At 43.4% G+C, this 13,475-nt stretch overlaps 1 protein-coding gene across 8 annotated transcripts in view; it reads right to left on the reverse strand.

Annotated features, from left to right (window-relative positions):
• The window catches only part of SLC4A5 (solute carrier family 4 member 5), a 109,640-nt gene that overhangs the window by 95,095 nt on the left and 1,070 nt on the right, over positions 1 to 13,475 (reverse strand). For 7 of the 8 annotated variants that reach the window (XM_045054425.1, XM_045054426.1, XM_045054430.1 and 4 more), the window contains exon 2: positions 3,213 to 3,394. In XM_045054425.1, the coding sequence (XP_044910360.1) occupies positions 3,213 to 3,252 (40 nt within the window). In that variant the 5' untranslated portion in view covers positions 3,253 to 3,394. Of the gene's footprint in view, positions 1 to 1,670; positions 1,738 to 3,212; positions 3,395 to 13,475 lie in introns of all 8 variants that reach the window. The other variant, XM_045054424.1, reaches the window with a different exon arrangement.

The raw sequence follows: 13,475 nt of genomic DNA on the forward strand, positions 1-13,475 counted from the left end.
GGCCTTATAATAAACCCTTCTTTTCTCTTCAGCTAGCTTCAGTCCATTTGAGTTATTTACATCCCTAGAATATTAACCAGTACAACCGGCCACTGCAATATGTTGCCAAAGGAATTGTGTTAGTTACACACCAGCCCCTGGCATGTCGCAAATGAAAGAACTTGTAGCAGCAGTTTTTCCTACACCAGCCCCTCCACTGGGTAACATGACTCACTCATCATTATTCTCCCATCCATCTTTAGAGCCTGGGGTGAGTATGGCTTTACAGTGAGGAATCAGACCAAATTCTCTTTCCCACTTTACTGCCCCTGCCACCAGCCTGGAATCCCATATAGGATCCCTGAGAATGCAAACCCTACTGACAAAATCAATGTCCTAAGCCTGCAAGGCTAAGCACCAGAGTGCAACACCAGGAAACAGAAACCAGAGTCCCTCCCCAAGCAGCCTTATTATCCAGAGCAGCAAGGAGGTGGTGATACAGCCAACCTCATGGGTATGCAATACATTTTGACGATCAAAACTCTGGTAATTGAATCACCTGACATTTAACACTGCCACCTCTCCGAACCCCCTAACCCTGTCCACAGAGGCACGTCAATTCAACTCAACAAATCCTCTTTGTTCCAGGTATTTGTTCTAGACACTGAAAACAAACAGAACAAAATAGTTTCTTAGGGAAGAGGGGCAAAATATAGCAATAAATCCTCAAGATTAAACATCCATATCTCGGGGCGGGGGGGAACTAATTAGAAAAAGGACTGTGTCACATTTACCAGTCAGTCTTTTGGGAGTTTTTCCTACCATCCCATCTTTTAAACCATTTGACCTAATTATATCTAAGAACAGGGGTCAGTCCAACATCCATATCCAGTGAACTCTTCTGATAGTCCAAAGAATTGCAAAAAAAGGACCTCCCCGAGGGCTCATCTGAGATTATTTTGTGAACTGAATTGACAAGAATGACACAGGGTCATGCTGGGCTTTAAAAACTAAGCTTAGAAGCTAGAGAAAGGCCACCCTCCCAACCGGTAGCTTATTCATTGACTCTGGGCCCTGCAGACCTCAGCCCTGAATGCCCCAGAAGAGGAAGGGAAAACAAGCAAAGTATCCCCAAGCTAACCACTGGCAACAAGACCAGGTACAGTTTCCAAACCAAACAACAGAAATGTGTAATGAAAGAGGCTAGCCATTATTTACTTTCTATCCTGAGAGGTTATATCAACAGATATAATCTATTTTCCCATAGCTTTCTGGGGAAGAAGTGGGTCTCAGGCTTTTTGCTTACTTCATAAAAATTTCAGCCAATCTTGTAAATTTGGCAAAGGCAACAGAAATTTGCATTGCCTAAAAGAAAAAGATTCCCAGTTCCATCAGATGAGAACAACAATGAACTAAGTCACCATGGTGTGAAGAGAGAGTGACCCTTCATGTCATTTTGGTTAATTTGGAGTGAAATCAAGGCACCAGGGTGACTAATACAGTATAATTTTTTAAAGAAAAGGCAAATATACAATGCTCATTTGGATGATTTATTCAGCTTTCATGGTATTCTCTGTCTCAGTGTGTGTGAAGCTCACTCTCAAATACTCTATGTTCATATTATAAAGCATATTTTCCCTTATCTGCTTAGTCTTGTCTACTATCTCTGAAACTCCAAGCTGCAAACTTACCTTCACGATCTTAGCACTGGAAGCCAGGATCCAAATCTCAAGAAGACCAGAGTCACTTGCTCTGTCGCTGTTAGGTGGCAAGAGGGACGCTCTGTGATTTCCAGGCTGCACAGTATTTGGGGCATTGGAGATTGACTTGTGGGGCTCAGTGGCGGTCAGCCATGTGACCAGGGTGGGGGAAGGGACACTCCTGCAGGGGAAGGGACTGCTTAGCTGACATACCAGGGTCGTGCAGAGTCTAAACAGAGCTGGCCATAATCATAGGCGGACAACTTTGCTCTAAATTTCTTCTTGGATTTTAACTTAGTGATCCTCTTAAGGCAGTGTTGTGTTTCAGTGCTGGTTTTTAAATACTTGTTTATCTCCCTACATGATTTCTATACACATGTCGTTTTTGGATTCTGTCTCAGAGGGATGTTAGAGCTGGAAGAGACTTTACAGGTGATCTAGCCACCCCCACCCCACCCCCACCCCTACCCAGGGCCACCCATTGCACAGATCGGTGGCAGCACTTCCTGGAGCCTGCAGAGGCCTGGGTTTGTATTACATACTGGTTTTGTATTACATACTGGGGGGACCCCAGCTGGCTGGCACCAAATTACAGCTTATTTGAATATGTTCAGCCTTTAGGTCATTAGAGCTTTGAGGACTACTGAGATGCCAGTAATGAATCTTATCACATTGCAGGTGCCTAAATCTGTAGCTATCAGATTAGGGCATGACAAGAAACAGTGGCAGTTTATACTTGTGGTCAAAGAGTTTAAATGCGTGTAGTTATGTTTATGTATCTCTATCACAATCTTCTTAAAACACTCCAAGATGATATTTTTGGAGGGAATGGGGACATCAAAAGCTGAAGAGATATTTGATCTCAAAGACCCCAAAGACATCTCAAGACCACAGCCATGTGAGTAGCCTTCTAGCTCACCTCTGCCTCTCCACCCAAGTGGTCTGTGCTGGCTTCCTGCTAACCAAAAAGGGGATGGTAGTAATGATGGTGGAAACGGTAAAGAGAGAAATGGTAGGTGGAATGGTAGAATTGGCAGTATGGTAGTTGGGCATAAGTGGAGGTGGTGGCGGCGAGGATGGAGGTGATGAGATGCCCATGGAGGTCGTAGAGGTGTAGATGGAGGTGATGAGGGGTAGATGGAGGTGGTGGAGGGAGTGGTGGTGATGGAGAAAGGGGCAAGAAGGCTTCTGAATGATACAGCAGGAGATTCTTGTTACTATTACGTGGAGGACGCTGGATGAAGTGGACCTGCTGCAATTACAAGCGTGAAATGGTAAGGCCTTGGCATGAGAAGTCTGAAGAACTTCCTTCTGTCCCCAAAGCTGTGTAGTCTTAAGATAATCACCTCACCTCTCTGGGCTCCGGTTTTCTCGAAGCCAAGTTTGCACTTAAGACATGATATCTTGTTAGGGGAACCCCTCCATCTCCCTCTAAGCCCCGTACCCTTCCTTATAAAGTAGTAGCTTCTGTCCTTTCCGAAGTCTTGCTAAGGGTCCTTTTCACTTACCTCTCTGCCTCCTACTCACTCTTACCTAGAGGCGGCGATTGGGAGAATGAATGGGTTTGTGCCATGACTCAGAGCCTTCTGAGAACTGCCTGCTTCAGAGCAAGTCCAGGCTGTGCTCCTCTCCTCCTCTCTTCACAGGAAACCTCCAGTGCAGATTCTCACTGTGTAGGTAGGGACTCTTCCAGTGCTGGGTAGACAGGTTTAATTCTGGGGGGAAAATTGGGAAGTGTGACTGTGGTTGTACATTCTAAACCAAATTCTCTAATCAGCTTTACTTGTTACAAAGTTATTTTGATTTGTACCTATGTGACTTCTATATCTTATTTCTCATTTGATGCCAAGCATAGAGGGAAAGATTGTAAACAAGTATCATTCTCAAATTCCAATGCTGATGAACTAATGAAAGAGCCTCCATGGAGCTGACTGGATTAAAGGGTCCCTAAATTTCCTTCAAGCTCTATCATCCTGTGATTCTACAAGCCTGTCTCTGAAGCAGAACAAATATTCGTGAGGCTGGGCGGAAGATTGAGACTCTTAGCGGACAGCTCCAATCTCCGCCTCTCTTCCTTTCTGCTTTTCAACCTGATGAAGACCTCTAGTCTCCACACATCTTCCTCTTCTCCCCTTCCACCAGCTGTGCATGGCTTCATTTACCCCCACTCTGACCTGAACCCCATGATGAATGACTTCACTCTTACCTCATTGATACCCAAAATCTCTTGTTCCCGTCCTGCCAATCTTTTGGTCTTTGTCAACCCACCTGCTACCCTTCTTCTCCTGCACTGAGCTCTCTTTTATCTTTGGAGAAAGCCTGTCTTCAGGGAGAGAGAACAGAGCCAAGACACAGAGTGGTAGAAGTGTGTGTGTGTGTGTGTGTGTGTGTGTGTGTGTGTATGTGTGTGTGACACAGAGAGAGAGAGAGACAGAGAGACAGAGAGAGAGACAGAGAGAGACAGAGAGAGAGACACTAAGGAGACCAAATGGAGAGAGAGAGAGAGAGAGAGAGAGAGAGACCTAGTCCAGTGGTACCTATAGCCATCTGGACCCCTGCCCTTCCCCATGGTTCAGTTTTGTGAGTGAAAAATGTTGAAAGAAGATCTGGTCATCCCATTTCTCTCCTCTTCCTTACCTCTGGCCTCTGCCAAGAGGACTGGTTTGCCCAGCTGGCATTAAGCATTGAGACAAATGCTTGAGGGTTTTCAGTCCTCCCTCACCACCAGAGAGGTAACAGCTGAGACCCATGCATTGGCTTAGGAGAAAGGGAAGAGATTGGGCCCAGTGGGTTCTTAGTCAGAGGTGTCCCATCACCCCCGGGAACATTTGGCAATGTCTGGAGACATTTCTGGTTGTAACATAACACTGGGATGAGAGCTCTGCTGGCCTCTAGTGGGTACAGGCAAGGGATGCTGCTAACATCCTACAATGTACAAGACACCTCCACAACAAACAATGAGCTGGCCCAAACTGTCAATAGTGCCAAGGTTGAGAAATCCTGGATTAGACTGTTCAGCCCCCTCTGGTTCTAGAAACCAGGATGCCTGTGACCCAGGCCAAAAGAACACTTCACATGGGCCCACGTCAATCACCAGGATGCTTATGAGGGAGGGAAGAGGGGCAAAGATTCTTAGTAATTTGCAGCTTTTGACCTCTGGGTCTCCCTTTCCTTTAGAAACCCAGCAGACAGGGGTGGTTAATTTAGAGGGAAAGATTCCCTTCCACCTTCTGGCTATATGCCATCTGAACCCCACCTGGGTTTCACATATAGTAGGGTGTAGGCAGGTTTGACATAGGGTGCTGGCATAGGGGGTGAAGTCTCATGAAGGAAAAGCGAGCTTCCTACCCTTGTGTTGGTGGGAGTAAGGAGTTATTTGGGGACCCACAAGAGGCTTTCCACAAGCTGGGCAAGCCTCATGCCAGTATGTGAGATTTTTTTCTCTCAGATTGTTTGTGTGAAGCTTTGGTGGGTGGTACAAGACTGGCTGCCCCAGATTCTTGTCCACTTTAGCTGCTTTTGAACTGTATCCAGGGTGAGGAGGGAACATACTGTGGGATGTCAATACTGTAGTCAGGAAGGCAAAAAAAAAAAAAAAAAAAAAAAAAAGATGAGAGATAGCTTACAGGGAAGCTGAGAAGCCTGAGGAAGCCAGGCTCAGGCTATACAATGGATGGGTTCTCTCCCTACTTCATCTCCATCTACCTCCCATCACTGCTGTGGCCTTGGCCAGCAACAGCACAGACCTCAGCTCACTCTGCACCAAACACACTGCACATCTTGCTGTTCCTCTAACATCCTAAGCTCATTCCCACCTCAGGACCTTTGCATTTACTGTCTCCCCAACCTTCAGCTCTCTCGTGTATTCAGCTTTCTGGTCAAATGTTATCTACCCAGGAAGGTCCTTCCTGACCAGCCTATCTAAAACACCCCTTTCTTTAACTCTGCCTTATTGGTCCATATGGAATTTCTATCCAAAACCACATTATATGTTTGTTTATTCATTCATTATTGTCTATCCTCTAACATGGCAGGGACTTTGTCTTGTTCACTGAGGCATCCCTGACACCCATAATAGCTTATAGATGGTTGGTTCAAATCCTGGCTCCACAAACTATGGGATGTTGAGCAAGTTGCCTATCTTTTTTTTCCCTTCAATTTCCTCAACTGAAAAATTGAAATATTAATTGTATCTACCTCAGTGGTTGTTATGAGAACTGACTGAATCTATCTATCTATCTAGATAGATAGATATAGATATAGATATAGATATAGATATAGATATAGATATAGATAAAATCTTAGGTCAGTGTCTGGCCCACAGAACATACTTAGTATCAACCAGTAATAATTAGTACATTCCCAGGAAGTTCACAATATGCCTATTCTGAGGAGGTGGGGAGTGGTATTCCTGGCCATTTGCAGGAACGGAGGGAGCAGTCATTGTTACTTCCCTGGGAACCAAAATCCCTCTGCAGGCCAGGAACCTCTGCATCTGCTCTCTGCTGCCCTCTGAAGGCTCTGGGTGAAGGCTGGCCAAAGAGGACTGTTAGGGACTCCACAGATGACTTACTCACCATAGAAAAATGAGCAATCCCTTTTCTCAAGCAAGCCACACTCCCAAGGTGGCAAGCTTGGCCCTTGACAAAGCTGCCGTGGGAGCCATCATTTGACAAACTCAATTAGGAATCACTGAGGCCACAGAGGAAAGGCAGGTACCTGGGAATTCATCCCTCAGACTCCAGGAGAGACCCAGAGCAAAACCACTTCTCCCTTCCCCCAGGCTGTACTTCTGGAGACAGAGGACAGTGATCTGTCAGCCAACCTAAGCCCCCATGGAAAGCCGTTCCTCAGCCTGTGCCTCATTCCCTGTCGGACTGTGTGTCACCATGTGGGTCAAGTGGCCTTCATGTTGTCAGCCTAAAATGAGAGGGAAAGCCACTCCTCTCAGGGCCCCTGGGGGGTGATTCATTAACAAGAATCTGGGCACACCCATACTGTCTGATAGAAAGATTTCATTTTCAATAGTGACAAAACTCCTAAAACATCTAGAAATAAACTTGCCTAGAAATGCATGTCTTATAGGAGAATGCATGATAAAATTTTGCTAAGAAACATAAAATAAGGTAACATATTTCAGAATGGGAAAACCGAATAGGGCAAACATGTTAAATATTCATAAATTTATACACATTTTTAAAAAATGTTTATTTCTTTTGAGAGAGGGAGTGAATGCAAGCAAGGAAGGGGCAGAGAGAGAGAGAGAGAGAGAGAGAGAGAGAGAGAGAGAGAGAATCCCAAGCAGGTTCCATGCTGTCAGTGCAGAGCCTGATGTGAGACTCAATCTCATGAACCGAACTGTGAAATTATGACCTGAGCCAAAATCAGAAGTCAGACCCTTAACCAACTGAGCCACCCAGGTGCTCCAAATTTATATATCTTTTAAATACAATTCCAATGGCATTTTGGATGAAAACAACCAAAAAATCATGGTTAAAACATTAGCTTAGATTATTAAGCTTTTACTATGTGCCAGGATTTGGGCTTTACAAAATTACCTCAGTTAATCCTCCAATAACCCTATGTGATCATTACTGTTTATGAAAGAAAGGGTTGGGCAGTGGTTAACAGCAGGAGATCACATGACTTTGGGCAGGAGAGTTATAACCCTGAGATCTGGTTTCCTCATCTGTAAAATGGGAATAACAGTATGTATCTCATGAATTTAGGCTTAGGATCAAATGAAGTAATTTGGAACAGTGCCTGTCAAGTGCTAAGCACTTAATTAACATGAACTACTGTTACCCTCATTTACAGATATGGAAATTTAAGCTCTGAGAGGATAAAGTAATTTGTCTGAGTTTACACAGCTGGTAAATGGCTAAACTGGCCTGGGGGACGGGTTTAGGACTAGATGGGACAAGGACAGATGACATCAATTGTAGGGGCCTAAGTAGTTCCCTCAGAGTCCAGCACCCCACCCCATTCCAACCCCAAAAGGGAAACTGGAACCAACAGAAATTTAAGTGTCAGCGCCTTTTTTTAAATGGGGGCTCAAGATATATGCGAAGAATGTTAGAAAATAAACTGTGTCTAATACACTTCAGTTTAGGGGCTGAAACTGGTATTACAAAGGATAGATTTGGAGAAATGTGCTATTAAAAATGTTTTCAATTTGGAGGAGAATCTTGGGCAGTGGACAAAGGCAGCAATGTATTCATTTGTTGGACTCAGCACATTCATCTCTGCCCTGAAATTAAATGTGATTGTCCTTAAAACTAGGGTTGAAACTTGCATCCCAATTTGCCTTGGACAGTCACCATCTGCCCACTTGTCTTGGCTTCATTGTTAGTAGTGCCCCCCTTTCATTCTCAAAAAGGATTCCGGTTTGGGCAATCAGTTACGTGGTTACTCTGTTAAGATTTTAAAATTCAAGCAATCCTGTGGACGAGCAACTGTCAGCTAGGTGATATGAAACAGAAAAGACTTCCAGGCGGGGGGGACTAGAGGCCAGTGGGCAATAAAGTGAAGCTCCAGAGGGGCAGAGAATCTCACCTGGATGTGAAAGGAAGGGGCAGATGATGCCTCACAAGAGGAGTCTTGGTGAGGTTGTAGGTCAGGTACTGTGTGGAGTTAAGAGGACACTGGTGGGATTGGAGTGGATGTTGGAACTTAGTATTTCAGACAAGAAACAGCTCAGGGTAACAGCACGGCCCACGTTATGTCCATAGGAGGAGACAAGAAATGGAACCCAGATTGCATTTAGGAATAGGAACTGGGCAGCTAGTAAGAGACTTGTGAGGAGGGTTGTCTACTCTATACCATTTTACTCCTATTAAATTTTGAACCTTGTGATTATATTATATTATAATATTGTGATTATAATATATTCTTGTGATTATATAATAATTATTGTGATTATATAATATAATCTTGTGATTTTATTATAATATTGTGATTATACCTATTCAGAAAAATATAGAGGGAAATGGAAATTTTAAGGAACCCAGGCTACCTTGTCCACAGATTCTTCTAGATAAACTGTGGAATCACTTGTCAAGATTTTTTTTTAAGTCTATTTAGAGAGAGAGAGAGAGAGAGAGAGAGAGAGAGAGAGGGAGAAGAGAGGGAGAATCCCAAGAAGGCTCTGCACTGACAGCACAGAGTCTGATGTGGGGCTCAAACTCATGAATTAACTGTGAGATCATGACCTGAGCCAAAGTCCAGTGCTTAACTGACTGAACCACCCAAGTGGCTCCATTTTGTCAAGTTTTTAAAACCTCATTTATAAAACAAGTGGTCTTTAAACATTTGAAAGGATGCTCAACCTTATTTTTTAAAAAAAGAAGCAAACTAGAGTGGCAGTCACAGTGAAATACCATTTTTTTACCTTTCGGATCTGCAGTTTCACAACTGCAATAGTGGAAGGAGATGGGCCCTCTTCCACACAATGGCTGGTGATTCTGCAGTTAGGCACAGGCTCTCTGAAGCCACTTTGGCAATATTTATAAAACTTTAAAACGTACATACCTTTGGGTAGCAGCAACTCTTTGTCTAGAAATTTATCTTACGGATATAGTCCCACCAGTGGGTAAAGACATATGTGTACTTTGGAGCAGTTACCCACCTTTCTGCATTTATGTCAGAGGATTACCATGGGGATTAAATGATATAATATATGGAAAGGATTTTAAAGAGGGCCTGGTACATAGTAAATGCTCAGTAAATTCAGGCTGTTATTATTACAGCATTGTTTGTGGCAGCAAAGCACTGGAAACAACCTAAATATACATCAATAGGAGACTGATTAAAAAAAAAAAGTTTTGTACATGGAAAACCACGAAGCTTTTAAATAGAGTGCATACTAATGGAGCACCTGGGTGGCTTAGTTGATTAAGCGTCAGACTTGATTTTGACTCAGGTCATGATCTCAGTTGTGAGATTGAGCCCCATGTCAAGCCCTGCTTCAAGCCCCACTTTGCGTGCGCCACCTGCTTAAGACTCTCTCTCCCTCTGCCCCTCTCCCTTCGTTGTGTGCACTCTCTCTTTCTCAAAAAAATAGAGTGAATACTCTTTAAACATTGCTATGAAATGATCTTTTAGAAATATTATTGTTAGGTGGGGGGGATAAAGCAAGGTTTAGAAGGGTGCTTATGGTTTACGACCATTTTTGTGTGGGGCAGGCATGCCTATGGCTGCAAAAGTCTCTCCAGGGAAGAGGTGCTCAGGGGCCACTGTACAACCACTTGTACCTTTTATATTGTCCACCATAGGGATGTATTTTCTATTAAAAAACAATTAAATAAATTCCATTTCTGGATAAAGAGTTGAAAGCAGGGACTCAAACAGGTGCTAGTACTCTACTCTAACATTCATTACTCACAATAGGCAAAAGGTGGAAACAACCCAAATGTTCATCTATAGATGAATAGAAAAATAAAATGTGGCATATCCATACAATATAATATTATTTAGCCTTTAAAAGGAAGGAGGGGTGCCTAGCTGGCTTAGTTGGTGGAGCATGTGACTCTTGATCTCAGGGTTGTAAGTTTGCGCATGTTGGGTGTTGAAATTATGTAAAAATAAAATCTCCAAAAATTTTTTTAAAAATAAAAGGAAGGAAATTCTGACTCATGCTACAACATGGCTGAACCTTGAGAACATTTTGCTAAGTGAAATGAGCCAGACACAAAAAGATAAATACTGTATGATTACACCTATATGAGGTACCTAGAACAGCCAAATTCACAGAGACAGAAAGCAGAATAGTAGATCTGGGGCTGGGGAAACGGGGGTTGGGGAGTCACTGTTTAATGGGTATAGAGTTTCAGTTAGGGAAAATGAAAAAGTTCTTGATTCAGATGGTGGTGATGGTGATTTTACAATAATGTGAATATACTTTAAGCTATTAAATGTGTATACTCAAAAATGGTTAAAATGGTAATTTTATGTTATATATACTTTACCACAAAAAATTAAATAGTTTTAATATAATTTTAAATAAAATATAATTTTAAACACTTTTTACATTGTTTAATTTTTTTTAAACGTTTATTTATTTTTGAGACACAGCATGAACGGGGGAAGGGCAGAGAGAAAGGGATACAGAATCTGAAGCAGGCTCCAGGCTTTGAGCCATCAGCCCAGAGCCCGACACGGGGCTCGAACTCACAGACTGCGAGATCGTGACCTGAGCCGAAGTCAGACGCTTAACCGACCGAGCCACCCAGGCGCCCCTTAAACACTTTTTTAAAATAGTCCCTTTTTAGGGGTACCCGGGTGGCTCAGTAGTCGGTTAAGCATCTGACTTCGGCTCAGGTCATGATCTCATGGTTCATGGGTTTGAGCCCCACATCATGCTCTCTGCTGTCAGCACAGAGCCTGCTTCACATCTTCTGTCCCCCCTCTCTCTCTGCCCTTCCCTGGCTCGTGCTCTCTCTCACTCTCTCTCAAAAATAAACAAACACTAAAAAATTAAATAGTCCTTTTTTTACTTTGATTAGAGTTCTGTTAGATATAGAAATGGATTAGAAGTTGTACTGTATGGGCCACTACAAAGAATAAGCCCTATCTGGAAAATGACCCAGGTCTCCAAACCCTGTCTTTCACCATGCCAGGTGAACCTGCCCTGCTGACTGGCTTCTAGGGGATCCCTGATACAGAGCGGAGGTGAAAGGCTGAAGTAGGATCAGGGGAAGAGGGCAACTTCATCCAAGATAGGGAAGAGATAGGAAGGGAAGAGATGAAGGGCAGGAGCAGAAGAAGAGGTAATTCCCACCTGACCACACAGACTTTCTCCATGAGGAAGGAGGTGAGAGGCAGGAGTATGTAGCTTGTGGGTGGATTTTGAGGTTAGTAGAAAGGTTGACCTTCAAGGGGTCAGACCAGGGATGTGTAAAAGAATTGCCACATCCCCGCTGAGGACCCTGGTGAGGCTGGATATCAGACATGAGTAGAGAGAATTTTCTTACTCCTCTCATCTTTTCTCCCTCCCTGGGAAACAATCGTCAAGCATTTGCAGACCCTCATAGTTAAATAAGTGAGGAAAGTAGAAACCAGGACTTTCCATCCAGACCACCAACCACTATAAGCTTCTCTTCTTCAGCAGCACCAGGTTGGGATGGGAAGAGGCCTCGGTATGTATGTGTATATGTATGTATTATTTTTAATATATTTATTTAATATATTTATTATATATTTAATATATTTATTGTCAAATTGGTTTCCAAAAACACCCAGTGCTCATCCCAACAAGCGCCCTCCTCAATGCCCATCACCCACTTTCCCCTCGCCCCCACTCCCATCAACCCTCAGTTTGTTCTCAGTATCCAAGAGTCTCTTATGGTTTCCCTCCCTCCCTCTCTGTAATTCTTTTTTTTCCCTTCCCCTCCTCCATGGTCTTCTGTTAAGCTTCTCAAGATCCACATATGAGTGAAAACATATGGTATCTTTCTCTGACTGAGTTATTTCACTTAGCATTATCCTCCAGTTCCATCCACATTGCTGCAAATGGAGGCCTCAGTTTTAAATTGAGATTGAAGTGTGGATTATCATCAACATTATAATTTCTGAAATGAGACTGAGACCAAGTGTGACCAGAACAATCATGTGACTTGTCTAAGTTTCATCCAGGGGCAGAGCAAGACCTAGCCACCCAGAATAAATTAAAGGAGCAATAAGAGGTAAAAACTAGGTTGCTTTCTGATTTTACCCCATGAGACATGCTTATTTAATACACAATATTATCTTCAACTGTTACTTAACATGCATAGATCTTGCATCTCCCACTAGATCGTAAGCTCTCAGAGGGCAGGGCCCCTGTGCTATTTATCCTTATATTGCCACCACAACCCAGCAAAGTGCCTTGTGTGTACACAGTAGGCACTGAAATGGCTGTTGCCTGCACTGCTGACCAAGAGGGATTATTCCCAGTGAGTCCACACCAGGCCATTAGTGTACTTACACCAAGCCTGGCACAGAGCAGGAGAATAACAAGTCCTGGCTGAGTTGAATTGACTCTTCTTAAAGACAGAGCCTGTGTTCAAGGAATTCTGATATAAAATGATGTTGCGGGTTACCCAGACTTAGAGTAAAAGGCACAGAGATGAAGTCGGTGTGGATGATCATGTTCTGTTTCTCTGTTCAGGCTGCTCTTGTTCTGAATTAAGGAGAAGGCTAAGACACAAGAGGAAGGTGTGATCAGACCCAGCGCATGCCCTGTGATACCATGAGTGAACAATGCAAGTGCCTCATTAGGCCTGGAACTGAGCTGAACTCATTTTTGAGTAAGGAATCCTAAAGGGCTCCTGTCTTCAAGATTATATAAAATGATCCAAGTTATGTACTTCTGAGATAATAAATTAGCTGAAGAAGCACAGAGCCCAACTCTTTAAATAAGGTAGTAGTAGATCTCAAGTAGCTCAAGAAACAAAATTTTCTACAGATGAAGGTTATGAAAAGGAGACCAAAGACCAGCTGATTCTGGTTTGGGGATGGTAACATTGGAGAATACACTCTGCCATCCATTTCATGTGACCACCTCACTCATCCTGAGTTATCTCTTTTGTTGGCATGGCCTCCATCAATGGTCACAGAGCAGGGAGGTAAAAGAGAAGATATTTGAGTATCTCCATTAAGAGGTCTAAGTGCCTGATTACTGCCTCCCTGAGATGAACTTAGCTGAAGGGAAGATGGTCAGGCATTCAGTCAAACAACAGCCAGTTACGGAACACCTTCAGTGGATGGGGAAAGATGGCTCTCCTCAGACTGAGCAACCCAAAATAAGCTAGGGAGTTT

The sequence above is a fragment of the Felis catus genome, chromosome A3, assembly GCF_018350175.1.
Source record: "Felis catus isolate Fca126 chromosome A3, F.catus_Fca126_mat1.0, whole genome shotgun sequence".
In the NCBI taxonomy this organism is placed as follows: domain Eukaryota; kingdom Metazoa; phylum Chordata; class Mammalia; order Carnivora; family Felidae; genus Felis; species Felis catus.